Raw genomic sequence first — 20,863 nt, 5'->3', positions numbered from 1 at the left:
GAATACAAAAGCCCCAAATAGTTGGTGTTAAGGTCTGAGGGACAGGATGCGTCACAAATACACTCATCATTGGCTGAGGTACTTAGGAAGTTAGTCTGGCACCCATCCCATTGTTGTGTTCATTTCAAGCCCCTGTCCCCTTCCTGCAGGAAATTCAGTTGTCAACAGTTCTGAAAGCAGTTGATTTTTAGGGAAAGAATGGCTCTTTGTCTCGTAACAAGGCCTGCATTGCTGTCACTGTGAATTTGTTTGTCTCTGCAGTAGTTTGGAGCACACAAACTCTGCAGATAGACATTCCTCTTGGCTGGTTTCCCTGCCTGTACTGCAGATTCGATGTGGGGCTGCAGTCGTCAGAAAGAGCGATCAGCCATTTTTCTCTGAGATGGTGCGATGTAATGATGGAGCTTGCAGGTTGATGACTGCGCATTACCCTCCCTTTCTTGCACTTGAGAAAATGAGCTGCTGGAAAATAGAGGATTGGAGGGCAGGTTTGGCTGAAAAAGTGTTTGCTGAGCCGTTGGAATTGCAGTCTGACTTAAAGTAACATTTAAAATGCTCTAATTTGGGGATCAGCGAGGGCATGCATAACTAAGGGCTGTTTTAGCGGTGGTGGGAATTTACAACAGCAAAATAACAGTTTCAACACAGGAATCAGGTTGGGGTAGCAGCTCTGTACACAGGCACTAAAGTCTTGCCAGCACAAACATGTGGTTGGAAAATAACGGGAACAAATACAGGGCTGGCATCATGGCATTTATGCACGCAGTCATACTACGCATTATCATTCCAGCAAATGGGATCTCCACTTTTCCCTTTGGCTTGCACGCTTATGTTATGTCAATGTAGCATTTAAACCCTTTGGGTTTGTGAGTATAGCTGAGTGTTGGTTGTTTAATGCTGTACATTATTCACAGAGCATCCAGGCTGTTTTAATGGGTGTGTGTAGGCTCAAACACTGACAGGGTTTTTTAACGACTCAGATAATTTACCTTACTATTTCAGACAGTTGTCGGCCATGTAACCATGGCTTGTCTTCATTTGATTCATGTGGACCTGCTCGGTCTGTTTTCAATTGGAATTCTGTTATTTTCTCTCACATTTTCTCTCAGCAGGCAGCTAATAAACTAATCTAGAGGATTGAGTTTATTGCAGTGTTATACAGTCTATATGCAGTGTTATATAGTCTATATGCAGTGTTATACAGTCTATATGCAGTGTTATACAGTCTATATGCAGTGTTATACAGTCTATATGCAGTGTTATACAGTCTATAAACAGTGTTATACAGTCTATATACAGTGTTATGTGTACTGCAGATTTCAATTCCCTAAAGAGGTTTCAGTTTTTTAGATTGCATTTGCACTGTGAAGGCCTGTCAAGGGCCTGAAAGCTAAACTGTGGATGGAGAGAAAGTTTCTAAGATACAATCAAATGTTTGATACAGACTGACATTAAATCCATTTCTGTTGTAGGTGGACTTTCATCCTCACCTCTCCTCAACAGTATCAGCTTGCTGTGGGAAGCGTTAGGTGCACAGAGAGATTTCTAAATCTTTCCTCTTCTATTTTGCCCTACAGGTGTGTTCTCCTCCCACTCTTGAGCTCCAAGCCGCCTCAGCAGGCCCTCTTCCTCCTGGTAGACTCTATTGACGAAGGCTGTCAGCTGGGTGAGGGGGAACAGAGGTCTTCGGGTTCAGGCACCCCCAGAACCATCGCTGAGCTTCTGGCCAGCCACCATGACTTCTTCCCACCCTGGCTCCTCCTCATCTGCTCAGCACGCCGACAGAACAAGGCCATCACCAAACTGTTCACAGGTCTGAGTAAATCTGTTTGGGTACCTTTCGGGTTGGGTGATAGGGTTCTTATCAGGTTTTGAAAGACTTTGTTTTTCATTTCTTTTGGGATCCATATGGTGAGGCTTATGTACAGCATTTGGTATATGTTGTTTAGTATATGCACGTAATGAGTAGTTTTTCACCGAATGGAAAAATGTATCGCAGAACACATTTTAGTTCCCTTTAGACAACACACTTTGCCACACAAACAAACAATTAATGGGAATGTGGCATCTTGTATTGACACTAGTCTGCCACTTGTGGCTCCTTGAAGAATAAAACTTTGTTTGCATACATTAAGCGTATGTTTCTCGAGATATATGGATTTCCTTTGGGTTTTCTGTAAGGCAATCAGTAAAAGCCTTTTCAGTTATATTTAAACTCTTACTGAGCAGGTTATGCCATTTTCTTCTGGCGTACAGATTATTCTATTCCGTGTCGTGATAAATGTCAGCCTTTTCGGCAGCTATTAAACAAAGCACATGTCATGCTGTGCTTCCAGCCACGTTGGCTCAGCGAAAGCTAATTCCATATAGATTTTAACATCATGAATGCTAAAAAGATTAGGTCCTGCCACAGAACGCTTAAATATCACGGTGTCTTGTGAAAACGACTACTGCTCTATGTGCCATGACAAGCCGAACTAGCGGCCGTTATCGAGCTGTCAGAATACCAGCCCACTATTGGGTGATGAGCAGAGAGGCTGGCGTAACATTAATCGAACCAGTAAGAGAGTGTGGGTGTAATACCTGCCGCAGTGCACTGCTGTGTCCCCTTCAGCTCTCCAAACACAACATGTGGGGGATTCGGATGCCCTCCTGTTGCTGTTTGAAACATCATGTAAAACCCGATTTAAAACAGCCCTGTTTATTCTGTGCTCTATTCAGAAAGTGGTTGCCAAATGCAATTAGGCTTTCTGCTGAATAGAATTCCTATGCTATGCTAGTTTAGGTATTACTGGCTGTGGGCAGGGTTAACGCAGGGAAGCTGGCAGTTTTGAACAAGACGATGTACTGATTCATATTCTGCCACATAACTGCAAATGTTAATAAGATGGGCAAACAACTCAGGAAATGTCTAGAGAGATTCAATCGTATTTACATGCGCTGTTTGAAAACACGTTTTTTTGAGCACAGTCAAGGACTTTTGGAATCATGAAAGGATAGGGTTTTGGAAGCCTGCCTGAAGCTCTTCTATGGCAGGGTTTTGTTTTGTACGTCGACAACATGAGCAGGAATTTGAGAGAGGATTCTTAAATCAATATTTTGACCCTTGTGTGGACCAGCCATGCCAATTCCGATGGACATAAAATAGATATGAAATTGAAATGTAAGCATTGCATCTAGATAATCAAACGTAACAGTTGCTGGAAGGTCTGCAGAGGCATTCAGTTCCCATTACACCAGTGACCTGGAACCCCCTGCCTAACAGTATTGATCTAACCGAACATAGCGGCCGATGAATCATAGCTCTGTCATGTCTCCTTTCCGTACTGTCCTTAGCCCACAGAACACACAGATGCATTGCACACATTGACATGAATGGAATACTTTGTCTGATTTGCATACGACTTTAAACGTTTCGGTTATTCCATTCATCATGAGCGGAAACCTATCAGAAATTTGATTGCCCCCAACCGTAGATCCGTATTTGTGGATTTCATGAGACATCAATTGTTGGGGATGGAATTACCGCTGGCATATGCCACCAATGTAAATCCCACATGATAATCCTTATCAGGAAGCATTATCAGGAAATTGCTTCCTGATAATTAATAGTGATATTAATGATTCCTGGTATTTTTACTTACAGGCTTCTCTGTGCTTAAACAGACAGCCCTGTCTTTTGGTTGTTTTGATATGGTTTTATTGAGAGGAAGATTCACCATGGAACACAATCCGACAAACAACAGTTATCTCTTGTGTTTTCTGTTTGACTCCCCTCCTCTCTATCCCTTTAGTTGTCTCTTTGATAAGGGCCAAGCCCATGTCATATCCTACTGTCACTTTAAACGCCAGACAGAATCATTAAAACAGCGAGATACGTTTTACCTGTCTGTTGCAGATGGAAAATGAACATGTCAACATGTCTTTTGAAATGCTGCTAGCTGTTGTATCAGTCACAGAATCAAAAGTCTACACACCCGATAAAGTGGCTTGTGCTTCTGAGTAATAGGTTTAGCATTCACAGAATGCAAAATTCAGAGTTTCTTGACGTAGTCAAGCCATCCGTTTTGGTTTAGTCTGTGTTCAGTGTCCTGTGTTTTCCACACCATCCAGCAACCGTTCAGCTCTGCAGCCTCCCACACACATGCACGCTTACTTGATCTTCCATTAGACACACCCACTTATTTTAACCGCTGTGCGAATACTCACAATTGATGCTTGATGAAAATAGACCACAAGACTTAGGGTATCAAATTGAGTCCAAGCGTACACTAAAAATAGTCCTCTGTATTGTTTACGAGGCCAGTTTGTGTTGGCAGAGCCCTGCCAGAGTGCAGCGTCACGTTCTCTGCAAGGCGACCGCATGCGCCTATTGAAAATAACACTTTTATCCTGAGTGGAGTAGGTGTTTGTAGCCCAGTACACGCTGTTCTTGTGGTTGTGGGAACTTTGCGGTCGCATGAATATAGTGAAGATTGAGTTTGGAGAACGACTTCTGACCAAAAGGTCATTGGGTAGGCCACCATTCAGCTCAAATGATCCTTGAGAATATTTTGGATGGTATCCCTAAAAGTGTTGACATGGAAATCGACTCATTTTATCTCCAAATATTTTTGGGGGAAGTTTCTCTCTCTCTCAGATTTGTCTTGAAGGTTAACATGATCAGGATTTAAGCTGAAAGAGCTTCTTCCCGGACTGTCTGATTGCCTTACTATGTTTGCCCTGCACTCTTTGTAAACAGCGGACAGCGAAACATTGTAGTCTTGACTGAAAATGACTGACTAATTATGTGAAAACTCATTCAGAATGCATGATGAAGCCCTGTCTTGTCTCCCTGTCAGAGTACAGTAGAACTGTAGTGATGGATACCATCTGCCCAATAAAGTTTTCAGTGCAGTATTGGCTGACACACACAGTATGGTATTCTCTTTTTGGCCATGTATAGCAACAGGATTTTAAGTCGGGCATATTTCAGTTTTCACCCAGGAATAGTGGCTGGAAGCCTAAACCCTTCCAGGGGACATTCTTCTGCCCTCCACAGGGAAATAATGTTTCACTTGTTCATTTCTTTATCGAGACAACATTTATCCATTGGGCTATTGAGCACAAATCTTTCCCATAACTAATGTCTACCACATACATACCTGTTACTCCCCCCACGCTTGTGTGTCACCATTTACGCTGCGTCCGTTCTCTGAAACGGTGGTTTTGTCAGCAGCTTTTGTTTCCTTCTCACGTCTCTTCAGAGAGAGAGAGTAGTCCACCCTAGTGAGGAGCTGCAGTCCACCCTAGTGAGGAGCTGCAGTTCACCCTGGTGAGGAGCTGCAGTCCACCCTGGTGAGGAGCTGTAGTCCACCCTGGTGAGGAGCTGTAGTCCACCCTGGTGAGGAGCTGCAGTCCACCCTGGTGAGGAGCTGCAGTCCACCCTGGTGAGGAGCTGTAGTCCACCCTAGTGAGGAGCTGTAGTCCACCCTAGTGAGGAGCTGCAGTCCACCCTGATGAGGAGCTGCAGTCCACCCTAGTGAGGAGCTGCAGTCCACCCTAGTGAGGAGCTGCAGTCCACCCTGGTGAGGAGCTGCAGTCCACCCTGGTGAGGAGCTGTAGTCCACCCTGGTGAGGAGCTGCAGTCCACCCTGGTGAGGAGCTGCAGTCCACCCTGGTGAGGAGCTGTAGTCCACCCTGGTGAGGAGCTGTAGTCCACCCTGGTGAGGAGCTGTAGTCCACCCTGGTGAGGAGCTGTAGTCCACCCTGGTGAGGAGCTGTAGTCCACCCTGGTGAGGAGCTGCAGTCCACCCTGGTGAGGAGCTGTAGTCCACCCTGGTGAGGAGCTGCAGTCCACCCTGGTGAGGAGCTGTAGTCCACCCTGGTGAGGAGCTGTGCCTCCTCCTCTGCTCCGGCTGTGAATGGACCATTCTTTGCACCAAAGCCAGGTGACAGGCCTGATTTACCACCACTGACCAGAAATGAAAATAGCAGGCCTCTCCTGCCCCCACCTTAGCTATCAGACCAGCCCTTGTCTGCAGACCCAAGCTTGGTTACGAGGGGCCGCAGAGCATAGGGCCCCTCCGAAAGAAAGTCAAAGCACTCAAACGTCTCCATCCTGGGAGTTGTTTTCTTCTTTTTTGTGCAAATGGAGAGGCCTCACTATATTCTGGCCTGCTGACAACACAAATATGGATGTAAAGCATCGAGGACTGTTAATTTATTCGACACCAGGAGAGGAATGCTCCCCAAAGAGGGATGAAGATGGTGTTTGGATGGCCTATCATTAACCAGCAGGCTCCACTGTCATGACATATTGTCATAGATGTAGAAAGCGTGGACATAGTACGGGTGATGTAAAATCATTAGAAATGGGAGGGATGTCAGTGGAAGTGACCATTCAAATAACTTTGTGCTAGATATGTGGGCCACTGATTTGTCAGGAAGGTATTGCTTACAGAATGCATTGCCTCAACGGACTAAAATATCCTTAAAATTATAGTATTTGGTTGTTCTATGGTTATTTCGATATGTTTGATTTAATACCTTTTGATCTAATACCTTTTGAGGCAATCAAATTGTTAAATATAACCTATATCTAATTATGGTTATCTACTAACATCATAGTTGCTGAGTTGGTGTTTACAGATTGTGCATCAGGTTTGTATTCCTATATGCTGGTTAGTCTCTGGGTCTGCGTGTTGAGCGCTACTTGGCTGTGCTGAAGACAACCATAATCCCCCTGAATGCTGTATTTACCACGAGCAGTCTGACAGCCAAGTAAATTACAGGTCTTCTGTGTCTGTGTATCTATGAGACCTTTGGTGCTGCACCGCAGAAACATGACTCAAGACACGGTTGAAGAACTCTGTCTCTTTGCCTTCTAGGTGATGGCCTTTTGGTATGCAGCATGGCCCTGCCAACAATCCCGGTTTCATATAACAAGATCAGTATTCTCTTTAGGTTTCTGTATAGGCATGTCGGTTCTCGTTTCGATACAGGGATCTTTAATTAGGTCTTAATTTGATTTCAGGAAAATAAATGCCCTATAATTTCTGGCAAGCCAATGGTTCGCCTTGCAACGGGGGGTAAAGTGTGCTAAAGACAGGGTGGTATGCCAGACTGACTCCGACTCTCATGCCAAGAATAACTTTGCAAGTACCTGATTTTACAGCGCGCTCTGTGAACATTCCATGGGCTGAGCTTTAAATCTGGTGCGTGGACATGCTGAACAAAATGGTTCCAGACTCTCTGCTGCACACCGATAGCAGATAGAGGTTTATTTGAAGTGACGGCAAATAAAACATGATTGGCATCCAAGGCTGGACACGTTACTCTGTGCCGAAAATTGAAAATCATAAAGAGTGGGTCAAAAAGGGCTGAAGGTAGCCTAGCGGTTAAGAGAATTGGGCCAGTAAGGTCGCTGGCGCGAATCCCCGAGCCGACTCGGTGAAAAATCTGTAGACGTGCCCTTGAGCAAGACACTTAACCCTAATTGCTCCTGTAAGTCACTCTAGACAAGAGTCTGCTAATGACAATACATTAAAACATATATAAATGAATTAGGTCATTAAGAGTTGAACCATGGCAAGATGTTACCAAAACAATACTGTTCTTTCTAGTAACTATTCTTTACTGGTTAGGTGATGTGGTAAGGATAAATGGCTGCCCTAGTTGTGAAACATAGTATCTCCATCAGTTTAATGCAGGCTTTCAAATGTCATCTGGAGAAAAAGGCTAGTCACTGGTGCAGCTGCATGTAAAAAGGAGGCTTCATGTCAATCCAGCTGTAGATATAGTGACCCGTTGTGGGTCAAAGACTAAAGCTGAGCATAGCCACCCAGGTGTGCTGCCTTATGCATTCATCTCATACCACTATCCTGTAGTATCTCTGGAATACAACACAGCGTTTCATTGGCTGGATATCTCCCCTAATCAGTCTGCAGGCTCTGCAGTGTTTCACATAAATCATCTTTGATAGATGTATTCCTGCAGCGTGTGATGCGTTTTCATGCAGGTGGCTTGATGGGACCATTAGATTGTAGACTGTAATACTAGGCGGTACTAAAGGGCCTTAAGTGTATACCTTTCAGTGTGCCCCAGTCCACTCAGTTACCACAACAGGTCTAACTGGAAGGTCTCCTCTCCCGTTTTGAAATTCAGGAGAGGGCACGTTCGGACAAGACCCGTTCATGCTTGTGCCACCAGGATTACTCTCTGCAAATTAATTGTTTGAATATTTATGTGGTCGTTTCCAGTGGCACGTTTAGTTCTGCTTCTCATGTCAGGATGCCGCGTAAGGACAAAAATTGCACAGAAATAATTTACATAGTTATATTTCTCCCAACAACTAAACTTGAGTACAGTTACAGTTTTCGTTTCTTACTTCTTTTAAATGAGACTTTCATAAATACCATCTTCCATCTACATTTCTCAATAACAAATAGACTATGGCATCTTTCCACAGTTCACTAACATTTGTCTCATGTAATCAGTGTTAGAGCGTGCAGCAAACATTTTTCAAAATGAAAAGGCAACTGAAGCTTTTAAGACTTATTTTTCTACAGACGGTTTGAGCAGAGTCTCGTCCCACATACTTGTGTTTGGGAGGCTGCCGTTTTCGGTGTTGGAGCCAAGACCTCTGCAGCTGTTGGACAGGCGTTTGTCGAGTGGGGGGGTGGGGGGGTTTACGGCAGGCTAGAGGAGAGGAGCTAGGGTTTCTGTTTACCTTTTGGATCTTATGACTTAATATGGTGGCACGCGAAGAACGTGACAAATTTGAGACGCTGTCGGTCAGAACCAGGACCATGGGTCAGAACCTGTAACCACCCCCCCCCACTCTGTACACACACACCCTACCTCATTTGTAATCTGACAACGGTTCCTCATTTTGTATTGGGCTGTGTCTCTCGTGGCTACTATCCAGTTCCGTAACGAGCAGCAGCTGGCTCAGAGGCCTGTACTCGGCACTGCATCCCTGGCCTGATGAATGCGTCAGTTGTTGGTTGGTTAGCTGTCCCTCTCTGTTCAGACCCCTGCCATCCATGCTCGTGCTGTTGCAGCCCCCCAGTTACAATTGACTGTGGTCCAGTTGACCTGGAAAGTTTCAAGGCCTGGCATCATGTCCTTGCCTGCAGTTAAAAGAAAACACGCTTCTTGAAAGGCCTGTGCAGCATGAGTCATGCAGACCTCTGATAGCAGTTAATTGTGTAGCTAGTGACTACATCTGCTACTGCGATGAGCCGAAGTTGTTGCCTCAACTTCCTCTTGTGTTCATCTGTGCCACACGAGAAGAACAATGATATTGCCATGACTGCACAGCAGAGTTTCAGGCCATATGAAGTGATGTCTGTGACTCAAGTGGGAATTGTAGGTCAGATTCCTCCATTTCTAGTAATTTAATTAAAAGACTTCTGGTGTGTTCAGACAGGGGGCCCATACTTGTTCATTTCTTTCTTTTCCTTTCTCTGGGCCTCTGGAAATGTTTTCAGGGATAATGCTCTATTTCAAGATGGCTGTGGTTAACTTGCTCCCTCTCTTTTCCTCCTCTTGACTTTTCCACATCACCAGTGTTCATGATGTACATGTGAACAACTATGTAGGAACTGGGGGAGGACAGTAGTCTCAACTGTAGGAGAGAAGGAGTGTATTTGTTGTTAATCATTGTCTAGAGAAAGAAATAACTGCTACAATTTGCTATGCAGTGCAGTCTGATTCACTGATACTCTGATGGCAGGTTACACATGTCTAAATCGAACATTGAGACAACCTTTTTAAAAGACAACATGCTCAGGCAAAGGCTCCCGGCTGGCTAAAATTGACTTTTAGGTAATCTGTCGTAGATATCGTTCAGTCCCCCCTCTTAATGGCCTCTTCCTCCTCTCGGGCAGTGGGTTTCCTGTCTCCGTTGGAGGGATCCCGAATGCTTAGCGGAGAATGAGACTGAGGTGGAGCAGGAGGCCACAGGGCCTGGGAGAGGCAGTGGAAAATACTCTGTTGCTAAAAACATTGACTGACACACAGAGGCTTTGGGTCATTGGGTTCTAAGTAATATTATGGTGATCCTACTGTACTCTGTTATTAGTGACTACATTAAGTAGGACAGATTAGCTGCATTGTTTTTTGTCGTTTCCGTTATAGCATGAAATGGTAATATACCACAGATAGCCGTTTGTAATTATTAGGAATGGCATTTTATAATCTAGAACATAATTAGCCGTAACTTGCATGAAACATTTTCTATTCTTCAAGGATTGGTTTATCGCACATGTATGAGTACTGCCAGGTTCATGTATCGAAAGCTACAATGACAATGATTAGAGGGGTGTGCCTCATGTACCTACATGTGTGGCTCCATTGCCCCTGTGTGGGATAAGGTTTCATAGTCTTCTTTCTGCATAGAATTATTAATGGAGGGAACAATGCCACAGGCTTTTTGATACATGTGCGCTGACAATCAAACCAACTCAGTTTGTAGTATTAATGGCACTGATTGATTCTGAGCATGTTAATTGTCTCTAAATGTTGTCATTAGTCTCTGTCTAGAATCCTCTCAGATGCTTACTTTGTAATGTTTGTTTTATTTATCATGTGGGTGTGTTTAAGGTACCTTGATTTAATTAACCCGGTTACCCTAACCCAGGCAGCAGGAAATGAGCCCATTTCTTCAGGAAACATTTAGAGGCGGCTTGTTTTTGATGATCTAGACAATTAGATAAAAGAAAGGAATTTAACACCCGTTTCCCACAGCAGGAGGCTCGTTTAGAATTGAGAAATATGTCAACATTGAACGAGTCTCCTGTTTCCCCTCTGCCCCAGAAGGCCTGAGACCATGGGAACCGTAAATAAATCTATGCGGAAATGCTTCCCCTGCCCTTGGGTGTGTAGCCTGAGCTAACTGCTTCAACATGAAGGAAGTTTCCCCCTACATGTCTGTTAGCAGTCTGGCATGGAGCAATTTTTCCCTATCTGGGAAAGGATTGCTACTGCACATTAGTGAGGTCATTCATTAAGACCCATGGTGATTTCTTTCTAAAAGTCTGGTCTGTGCATGTAGTCTGTTAATGAGTGAAGCAATATAGTTGTCTTATGGCCATCGCTGTACTATAAACTGGAAATGGCTCCCAGGTGTTACCTACTTTGTGGCTTTTTTCTCAAATATATTACAGTACAGGTCTCAATGCATGTTTCTGTGGTATGTGAGGAGAGATCATTTTAAGGAATTAGTTGGGCCCTGAGCTTTAAGGATTTTGATGTGTATTGTATGAGAGTCTTTCTTGCGTGCTTTATTTTCCAAAACTACTTACACTGAACAAAAATAGAAACACAACATACAAAGTGTTGGTCCCATGATTCATGAGCTGAAATAGAAGATCCCAGAAATGTTCTGTACGCACAGTAATCGTATTTCTCGCAAATTTTGCGCACAAATTAATTTACATCCCTGTTAGTGAGCATTTCTCCTTTGCCAAGATAATCCATCCACCTGACAGGTGTGGCATATCAAGAAGCTAGTTAAAAAGCATGATCATTACACAGGTACACCTTGTGCTGGGGACAATAAAGGCCACTCTAAAATGTGCAGTTTTGTCACACAACATAATGCCACAGATGTCTCAAGTTTTGAGGGAGTGTGCAATTGGCATGCTGACTGCAGGAATGTCCAGCAGTGATGTTGCCAGAGAATTTAATGTTACTTTCTCTACCATAAGCCACCTCCAACATTGTTTTAGAGAATTTGGCAGTGCATCCAACCAGCCTCACAACCGCACACCACATTTACATTTACATTTTAGTCATTTAGCAGACGCTCTTATCCAGAGCGACTTACAAATTGGTGCATTCACCTATAATATCCAGTGGAACAACCACTTTACAATAGTGCATCTAAATCTTTTATGGGGGGGGTTAGAAGGATTACTTTATCCTATCCCAGGTATTCCTTGAAGAGGTGGGGTTTCAGGTGTCTCCGGAAGGTGGTGATTGACTCCGCTGTCCTGGCGTCGTGAGGGAGCTTGTTCCACCATTGGGGTGCCAGAGCAGCGAACAGTTTTGACTGGGCTGAGCGGGAACTGTGCTTCCTCAGAGGTAGGGAGGCGAGCAGGCCAGAGGTGGATGAACGGAGTGCCCTTGTTTGGCACATGTATGGCGTTGTGTGGGAGAGCCGTTTGCTGATGTCAACATTGTGAACAGAGTGCCCCATGGTGGCGGTGGGGTTTTGGTATGGACAGACATAAGCTACGAACACGATGGCAATTTGAATTCGCAGAGCTACCGTGATGAGATCCTGAGGCTCATCGTTGTGCCATTCTTCCATCACCTCATGTTTCAGCATGATTTCCGCCAATATCCACCAACTTCACACAGCCATTGAAGAGGACTAGGACAACATTCCACAGGCCACAATCAACAGCCTGATCAACTCTATGTGTCGCGCTGCATGAGGCAAATAGTGGTCACACCAGATACTGACTGGTTTTCTGATCCAAGCCCCTACTTTTTTAAGGTATCTGTGGCCAACACAAATACCTTTATTTATATATATATATATATATATATATGTATGTATGTATGTATGTATGTATTCCCAGTCATGTGAAATCCATAGGTTAGGGGCTAATGAACTTTTGACTGATTTCCTTATCAATTGCAAGTCAGTAAAATCTTTGAAATTGTTGCATGTTGTATTTTATATTATTGTGTAGTATATTTTACAATCCTATTGATATGTCTTTGGTTAAATGTATTGGAATGATAATGCATTGTGTTTTCTTAGGATAATCAAAGGCCTTCTGCATCAAATACCCCTTTAGAGCATCAATTACAGCAGCTTTGTTTTCCACAGTCCTTCACAAAAGATCTGCCATACTGATGCTGAACTGATTACTCTGCCAGAGACCAGGGTCACGCTCTCAATTCCTTTGAAAGGTTTTATTTTAACATGGCTTTACCACTAATTAGTCTCTGCTTTAGGAAATGAAAGCTTGACGTAATAGAATTTTTCAAAGGTAAAAGATCAATGGGAAAATAGAGTGACTATATTCTGAAGGTCAGATGTCTTTCTGAGAATTTAGGGTCACCATGGGAAAATGCATTACTTGTCTTCGTATGAGTGCTGAAATTCAGTGGAAAGTGTCACGTCCTGACCCTAGTAATATGTCATTTTCTATAGTAGAGTAGGTCAGGGTGTTTTGGGGTGGTTTTCTATTTCTATGTTTATTCTAGGTTAGAGTAGGTCAGGGTGTTTTTGGGTGGTTTTCTATTTCTATGTTTATTCTAGGTTTCTATTTCTATGTTGGTTTATTTTGGGTTGATCACCAATTGGAGGCAGCTGGTCCACGTTGCCTCTAATTGGAGATCATATTTAAGTTGGGTTTTTTTCTATTGTGTTGGTGGGTAATTGTTTTCCGTTTTGGTTGTCTGTTGCCTGACGGAACTGTTTGCTGTCGTTTTATTTCTTTGTAAAAGTGTTTAGTTTTCAATAAAGAATAATCATGAGCACTCAACACGCCACATCTTGGTCTCCTCTATACGACACACATTACAGAAAGACTAATTATACCCGCTCTGTATTACTCTGATATACTGTAACACTGCCATATTAATATTGGAAATGTTTGGGAAGAAGTTGGTGGAAATTAAAGTTGGTGGTGAACTAATAGTTTTTTTTCTTCTATTTTCTAGGATTCCGTAAAATCAGCCTGGATGACCTTCGCAAAGCCTACATCGTCAAGGACGTGCAGCAGTACATCCTCCACAGGCTCGACCAGGAGGAGGCCCTTCGCCATCATCTTACCAAGGAGACGGCCGAGATGCTCAACCAGCTGCACATCAAAAGCAGCGGCTGCTTCCTGTACCTGGAGCGAGTGCTGGATGGGGTGGTGGAGAACTTCATCATGCTGCGAGAGATCCGCGACATCCCGGGCACGCTCAATGGGCTCTACTTGTGGCTCTGCCAAAGGCTGTTTGTCCGGAAGCAGTTTGCCAAAGTCCAGCCCATCCTTAACGTGATCCTCGCAACCTGCAGGCCGCTTACTGTCAAGGAGCTTTACTATGCTGTCTGGACCAAAAACATGGCCCTCACCATGGAGGACTTTCAGAAGAAGATGGATATCCTCTCCAAGTTGTTGATCGATGGCCTCAGAAGTACTAAGATCCTCTTTCACTACAGTTTTGCCGAGTGGCTCCTGGATGTTAAGCATTGTACCCAAAAGTACTTGTGTAATGAAGCGGAGGGACATAGAATGATGGCAATGAGTTACACTTGCAGGGCCAAGCAGCTCAAACCGCTGGAGGTGCAGGAGTTTGCCCTGCATCTGATCAAATCCAACATGCAGATAGACTCTTTCAACCTGGCTCTTTGGATGGTGTGGAATGGCACACCCACTAAAGACTCTCTTTCCACCTCCATACCTAAAGAACAGGAGGTGCTGCAGCTTCTGGTCAAAGCTGGAGCTCATGTCAACAACGAGGACGACCATGCCTCCTGCATAGTGCAGCAGGCATTGGAGAGAGAGGATTCCATTCGGACATTGCTAGAGAATGGGGCCTCTGTGAACCAATGTGACTCTAGTGGCAGAACTTTGCTGGCCAATGCTGCGTACAGTGGAAACCTGGATGTGGTGAACTTTCTCATATCCAGAAGAGCCAACATGGAGCTGGAGGACAGCCATGGACAAACGGCACTTACTCTTGCTGCAAGACAAGGGCACACTAAGGTGGTCAACTGCCTCATTGGCTGTGAGGCAAACATCAATCACACAGACCATGATGGGTGGACCGCCCTTAGGTCTGCAGCCTGGGGTGGGCATTCAGAGGTGGTGTCTGCTCTCCTCTACGCCGGTGCCAAAGTTGACTGTGCTGATGCCGACAGCAGAACCGCCTTGAGAGCCGCAGCTTGGGGAGGCCATGAAGACATCGTGCTGAACCTCCTCCAACACGGGGCAGAAGTCAACAAAGCAGACAATGAAGGAAGGACGGCTCTCATTGCAGCGGCATACATGGGGCACAGAGAAATCGTAGAGCACCTCTTGGAACACGGGGCAGAGGTGAACCATGAAGATGCGGACGGAAGGACAGCCCTCTCAGTTGCTGCTCTCTGTGTGCCTGCCAGTAAAGGTCATGCCTCTGTCGTAAGCCTCCTCATTGACAGGGGTGCAGAGGTCGACCACTGCGATAAAGACTGCATGACACCCCTTCTTGTGGCTGCCTATGAAGGACATGTGGACGTAGTTGATCTGCTGCTGGAAGGTGGAGCTGATGTGGATCACACTGACAACAATGGCCGAACGCCTCTTCTTGCAGCAGCATCCATGGGCCATGCCTCTGTTGTCAATACCCTGCTTTTCTGGGGTGCAGCTGTAGACAGCATCGACAGTGAAGGAAGAACTGTTCTGAGCATAGCGTCTGCTCAAGGGAATGTAGAGGTGGTCCGAACTCTGCTGGACAGAGGGCTGGATGAAAATCACAGAGATGACTCCGGCTGGACCCCACTGCACATGGCCTCATTCGAGGGTCACCGGCAAGTATGCGATGCCCTCATTGAGCAAGGTGCCCGATGCACAGAGGTGGATAACGATGGTCGAATACCCCTGATATTGTCTGCGCAAGAGGGCCACTACGACTGTGTCCACATTCTTCTGGAAAACAAGTCTTGCATCGACCAGAGAGGTTACGATGGGAGGAATTCTCTCAGGGCGGCTGCACTGGAAGGCCACAGGGATATTGTTGAACTGTTGCTGAGTCATGGTGCTGATATAGATTATAAAGATGCAGACGGACGCCCAACATTATACATATTGGCACTTGAGAATCAGCTAGCAATGGCGGAGTACTTCCTGGAAAATGGGGCAAATGTGGAAGTCAGCGACACAGAGGGAAGGACAGCCCTCCACGTGTCCTGCTGGCAAGGGCATGTAGAAATGGTCAGGATGCTGATCAACTATCATGCCGACGTGAACTCTTGTGACAACGAGAAGCGATCCGCCCTCCAGTCAGCAGCTTGGCAAGGCCACGCAAACGTTGTGCAGTTCTTGATTGACAATGGCACTCACGTGGATAATACATGTAATCAGGGGGCAACAGCGCTTGGCATTGCTGCCCAAGAGGGGCACAGAGATGTAGTGCAGATCCTTCTGGAGCATGGCGCTGACCCCAACCACGCAGACCAGTTTGGACGCACAGCCATGCGAGTGGCTGCAAAAGGGGGGCATTCAATGATCATCAAACTTCTTGAGAAGTATGGGGCCTCAAGTCTTAATGGCTGTAGTCCTTCGCCAGTACACACTATGGAACAGAAAATCCCACTCTCTGTATCTGGGAAAATGCACTCCCTCACAATCAAATCCAACAGCTCTGGCAGCACAGGAGCTGGAGATATGCAGTCATGTGGACGTGGTTTACAGAACGGTCCTGTCCACGCCTTCAGCTCCCCTTCGGAATCTCCTGACTCTACTGTGGACAGACAGAAGTTGTCTCTCTCAAATAATTCCCTCAAAAGTTCTAAGAACTCCTCACTGAGAACCACCTCGTCCACAGCTACTGCACAGACTGTGCCGATAGATAGTTTCCACGGAATGACCTTCACAGAGCAAATCCAGCAACACTCTCTGCCTCGCAGTCGGAGCCGACAATCCATCGTCTCACCTTCCTCCACCACCAAGTCCATTGGACATCAGCCGGGGTCTCCAAGTGAATTTGACTGGGATCAGGTTAAGCCAGGTCTCAAGTCGACCAAAGGGAGTAAGACCAAAAATACCACATCCAACAGCAAAGGGGGCTCTGGAGACAAGAAAAGGCTCAAGAGCATTGGCTCAACCCAGGGTCAGGTGTTAGAATATGAGATGACCCAGTTTGATAAGAGGATTGCGCTCAACAAGTCTGTAGCGAGCATTGCGGTGCAAGATCCTCATTGCAAGATCATGGTTGGTGGCTCCACCCAGCCAGAAGGGGGACTAACCCAAGAGCAGTTATTCATCCAACAGCAGAGCATTGCAGAGAAGAAGCGAAATGGCATTATGACCAACCCCAACTACCATCTTCAGGGCAATCAGGTTTTCCTCGGGAGGGTTTCTGTCCATAGGACTGTACAGAATAGAGGACACCAAGACGTTCTGGGGAACTACCCTATAGGGGAGACTGAATTAAGCCTTAAACAAGTCTTGAAACTGCAGATAGAAGGATCTGACCCTGGGTTTAACTACAAAAAGGAAACTCCATTATAGTTGGTAAGTGTTCAAACTAATCTGATGTCATGCTTTTTTTTAAGCATTAAACACTGGCTCTAGAGTTCTTCTGGGGTTCAACAGTTGTTTTATTAAGGATATAATAAGTAGATGATCAATTCAGACGTGCTTTATTTTCAGTATGATTTCAAATGGTTTCATTACATCTTGAAGATAGAAGTACAAGTTAACAACATGCAGGGATGGGATGTAGACTGAAGATCAGAATCCCTGTATACATGTCTGTATATTACTTGTATGATTGATAGCCACGTTGTTGATACAGTATGTTGTTATTAAAATACAATCTAATGACTCACTCACCACTACTGGAAACACTGTATGGAAATTTCCTGTCAATATTTTATTATCATTAGTAGAACTTAAACAAACTTTAACATGACTGATGCATTTCAAAGAATGTCCTTTTCTGGCCAAGAAGACTACAATGTTTTCCAACTCAGCACTAACCCAAATCATTTTCATTACCGTTTCAGATGTCTTGAATGCCATTCGTCATGCAGACATCGGAGGGAATGTGCCAAAGCAACTATTTTCATCCGCATAAGAACCGATTGAATTGTTTTCCACTCTCAAGTGGAACACCTCAGAAAACCTAAGGGAAGAATGTTGATCGCTGCACAAGGCTTACATGAACTGATACTTCAATGTGCCTACATCTGTTACAGTCTTCTCAGTGTAATCATGCACACTATCATTTAATTTAATGTATTGATATTTATGCAGTGTATGCACTTTTTAAAAAGAGAATGACAAACATGCATTTGTTCAGTCTCCCGTTTATGCTCATGTGTTTCAAACTAATTGTTCAAAAGGATCATATATATAATTTTTGTTTTTGTCCTGCAATCATACACACCAACAGCAATTTACCGCTGAGTACATTATCGCATCTGATCAGAGGGACATCAGGATAATCGATGACATGGGATAATGTTGTACGCATTGATACTCTCTCTTTCTGAAAACCCCAAATAATCGGTGTTAACTTTGTTCAGTGTGCTAAACATATACTATATATAAAGAAAAGTATGTGGACACCCCTTCAAATTAGTGGATTCTGCTATTTCAGCCACACCTGCTTCTGAGGGGTATAAAATCGAGCACGCAGAAATACAATCTCCATAGACAAACATTGTCAGTAGAATGGCCTTACTGAAGAGCACAGTGACTTTCAATATGGCACAGTCATATGATGCCACCTTTCCAGCAAGTCAGTTCGGCAAATTTCAGCCCTGCTAGAGCTGCCCCGGTCAACTGTAAGTGCTATTATTGTGAAGTGGAAATGTCTAGGAGCAACAACGGCACGCCTTGAAGTGGTAGGCCACACAAGCTCCGAATAGGACCACCAAGTGCTGAAGCGCATAAAAATCGTCTGTCCTCGGTTGCAACATTCACTACCGAGTTCCAAACTGCCTCTGGAAACAATGTCAGCACAATAAGTGCTCCTCGGGAGCTTCATGAAATGGGTTTCCATGGCTGAGCAACTGCACACAAGCCTAAGATCACCATGCGTAATGCCAAGTGTCGGTTGGAGTGGTGTAAAGCTCGCCGCCATTGTACTCTGCAGCAGTGGAAACGCGTTCTCTGGAGTGATGAATCACGCTTCAACATCTGGCAGTCCGACGGAAGAATCTGGGTTTGGTGGATGCCAGGAGAACGCTACCTGCCCCAATGCATAGTGCCAACTAAAGTTTGGTGGAGGAGGAATAATGATCTGGGGCTGTTTTTCATGGGGTGGCATAGTGGTTAGAGTGTTGGACTTGTAACCGAAAGGTTGCTAGATCAAATCGCAGAGCTGACAAGGTAAAAATCTGTTCTGCCCCTGAACAAGGGAGTTAACCCACTGTTCCTAGGCCGTCATTGAAAATAAGAATTTGTTCTTAACTGACTTGCCTCGTTAAATAGAAAATGGTTCAGGCTAGGCCTCTTAATTCCATTTAAGGGAAATATTAATGCCTATAATTTTGGAATGAAATGTTCGACAAGCAGGTGTCCACATACTTCTGGTCATGTAGACTATGTTGTGTGTAATATGATAATAGTTAAGGCAATTTGCTATACAAGTATAATCAAGCATATTTATTTAGGAAAAAGCCACTTTCATTTGTATTGTAAGCTCTATCATGGTGCTGTGTTCAAAAAATTCCTGCAGTTATTTTGGACTCCATTTTGATCATCCTAATACTATTTTCTTTGCTATGTGTATTGTAGTACTGCAGATACAGTACCTAAGGGGGAGAGTTCGTTGAAAACGTTAAACCAATGTGATTTCATTTTGTCCCTGTGGGACTTTTCATTTGTTTTTGTGTGCATTTAAATTGATTAAAATAACCATTAGTATACTGTCAACTACAGGGTTTGGTGCTGATGCAAAGGTCTCAAGCTTAAGCCAGGGTGAATGCATTCGTTGACAGAATTCTATATATAACCTGCAATGCAAGAAACTAAATTCAAGCTTTGTTTCCCCTATTGTGGTGTGGCTATGTTTTGATAATTGCAGTATATTTTGGGGCAAGACACAAAAAAGGCTTAAGGTTCACTTGTCACGACTTCACCTAGTAGTAGACTTCAGTAATATGATGTTATTTAGGCATTGTTTGAAATGTATGCTTATCATGCCAAAGTTGAAACTGCTTTTTTCTTCTTCGCCCGAGCGGCTGCAGATCAGTTACCCCAGCTCTAGCGCCGCTGGCAAGGGAGGGGGAGGGTCCTGGAGGTGGTGCTTTCGGATTGGAAACATCTGTTTCTAATGGACTATGTGAAGCTGTGTGAGCATTTGCGTCTCATATTTTTGCAGGCTTTTCACAATGTTAACAGTGAGCAATTTTGTGCCAAAAGAAAAAAAACGGAAAGCTGTCGCATGCACAAACGCATACGGTATAAGCCCAAGTCAAAGCCCTCCGCTCTCCAGTACAGCTTGAAGGTGTGCTACAGTATGAAGGTATAAAGGAAGGTCTCGTTTTAGGATCAATTCTGGACAAGTATTCAAACTTGTTTCGCCATCTATCAAACTGTCATTATTTGTCTTGCCTGTGTTGTCTGTAATATTGTTTTGAATTGACCCTAAACAATTTGATTGTAAATAGCTTACCATGTACATTGAACTTTTCATTTAAAAAAACGTATTTCCTGTACTCTATTAAGCCGAATTTTCTGATGTATATTAAAGTGCTTAATAAACATATTTGCTTTACTGCTGGAAGTTAGACTCTCTATTGTTACATTATTGTAATTTAATTATCACCATATTCTCAATTAATCCTGTTAACCACTGTACCAGACACTTAACAGAGATGCATACTATGCCATGTCTGTTCCCTATTGGATAACCTTACATGTTGAAGGCCATTACATGCATCCCTAAGCATTGAGCAACCATTTCATCTCTTGTCAAATAATTTCCCGTTTTGTCATTGTTGCCTGCCTTAATGCGTTGAATCTCACGAGGCCTACTTATACACACAGATTGATTTGATTACTGTATCCACTCGAGAAGTATGTCACGTTCTGGGATAGTCATTTCCCAATGAACCTTGTGTCAATTGTGTTATCTATTAATAATACATGGCTTTCTACTGTGAGGTTAGCTATATGATGCAACATACAAAGGTAATCTGTTGATTCATTGGATAATG

At 44.2% G+C, this 20,863-nt stretch overlaps 1 protein-coding gene across 1 annotated transcript in view; it reads left to right on the top strand.

The window, feature by feature from the left end:
* Positions 1-20,421, top strand: part of LOC106604621 (ankyrin repeat domain-containing protein 50) — a 41,277-nt gene extending 20,856 nt beyond the window's left edge. The window contains exons 3-5 of the mRNA XM_014199439.3: positions 1,578-1,813; positions 13,666-17,207; positions 17,702-20,421. Of these exons, the coding sequence (XP_014054914.3) occupies positions 1,578-1,813; positions 13,666-17,204 (3,775 nt within the window). The 3' untranslated portion in view covers positions 17,205-17,207; positions 17,702-20,421. The remainder of the gene's footprint in view (positions 1-1,577; positions 1,814-13,665; positions 17,208-17,701) is intronic.
* Positions 20,422-20,863: the final 442 nt, after the last annotated feature.

The sequence above is a fragment of the Salmo salar genome, chromosome 05 (genome assembly GCF_965601325.2).
Source record: "Salmo salar chromosome 05, fSalSal1, whole genome shotgun sequence".
NCBI lineage: Eukaryota > Metazoa > Chordata > Actinopteri > Salmoniformes > Salmonidae > Salmo > Salmo salar.
Note: the sequence above shows the minus strand (reverse complement) of the source record. Positions and strands in the feature narration are given on the sequence as shown.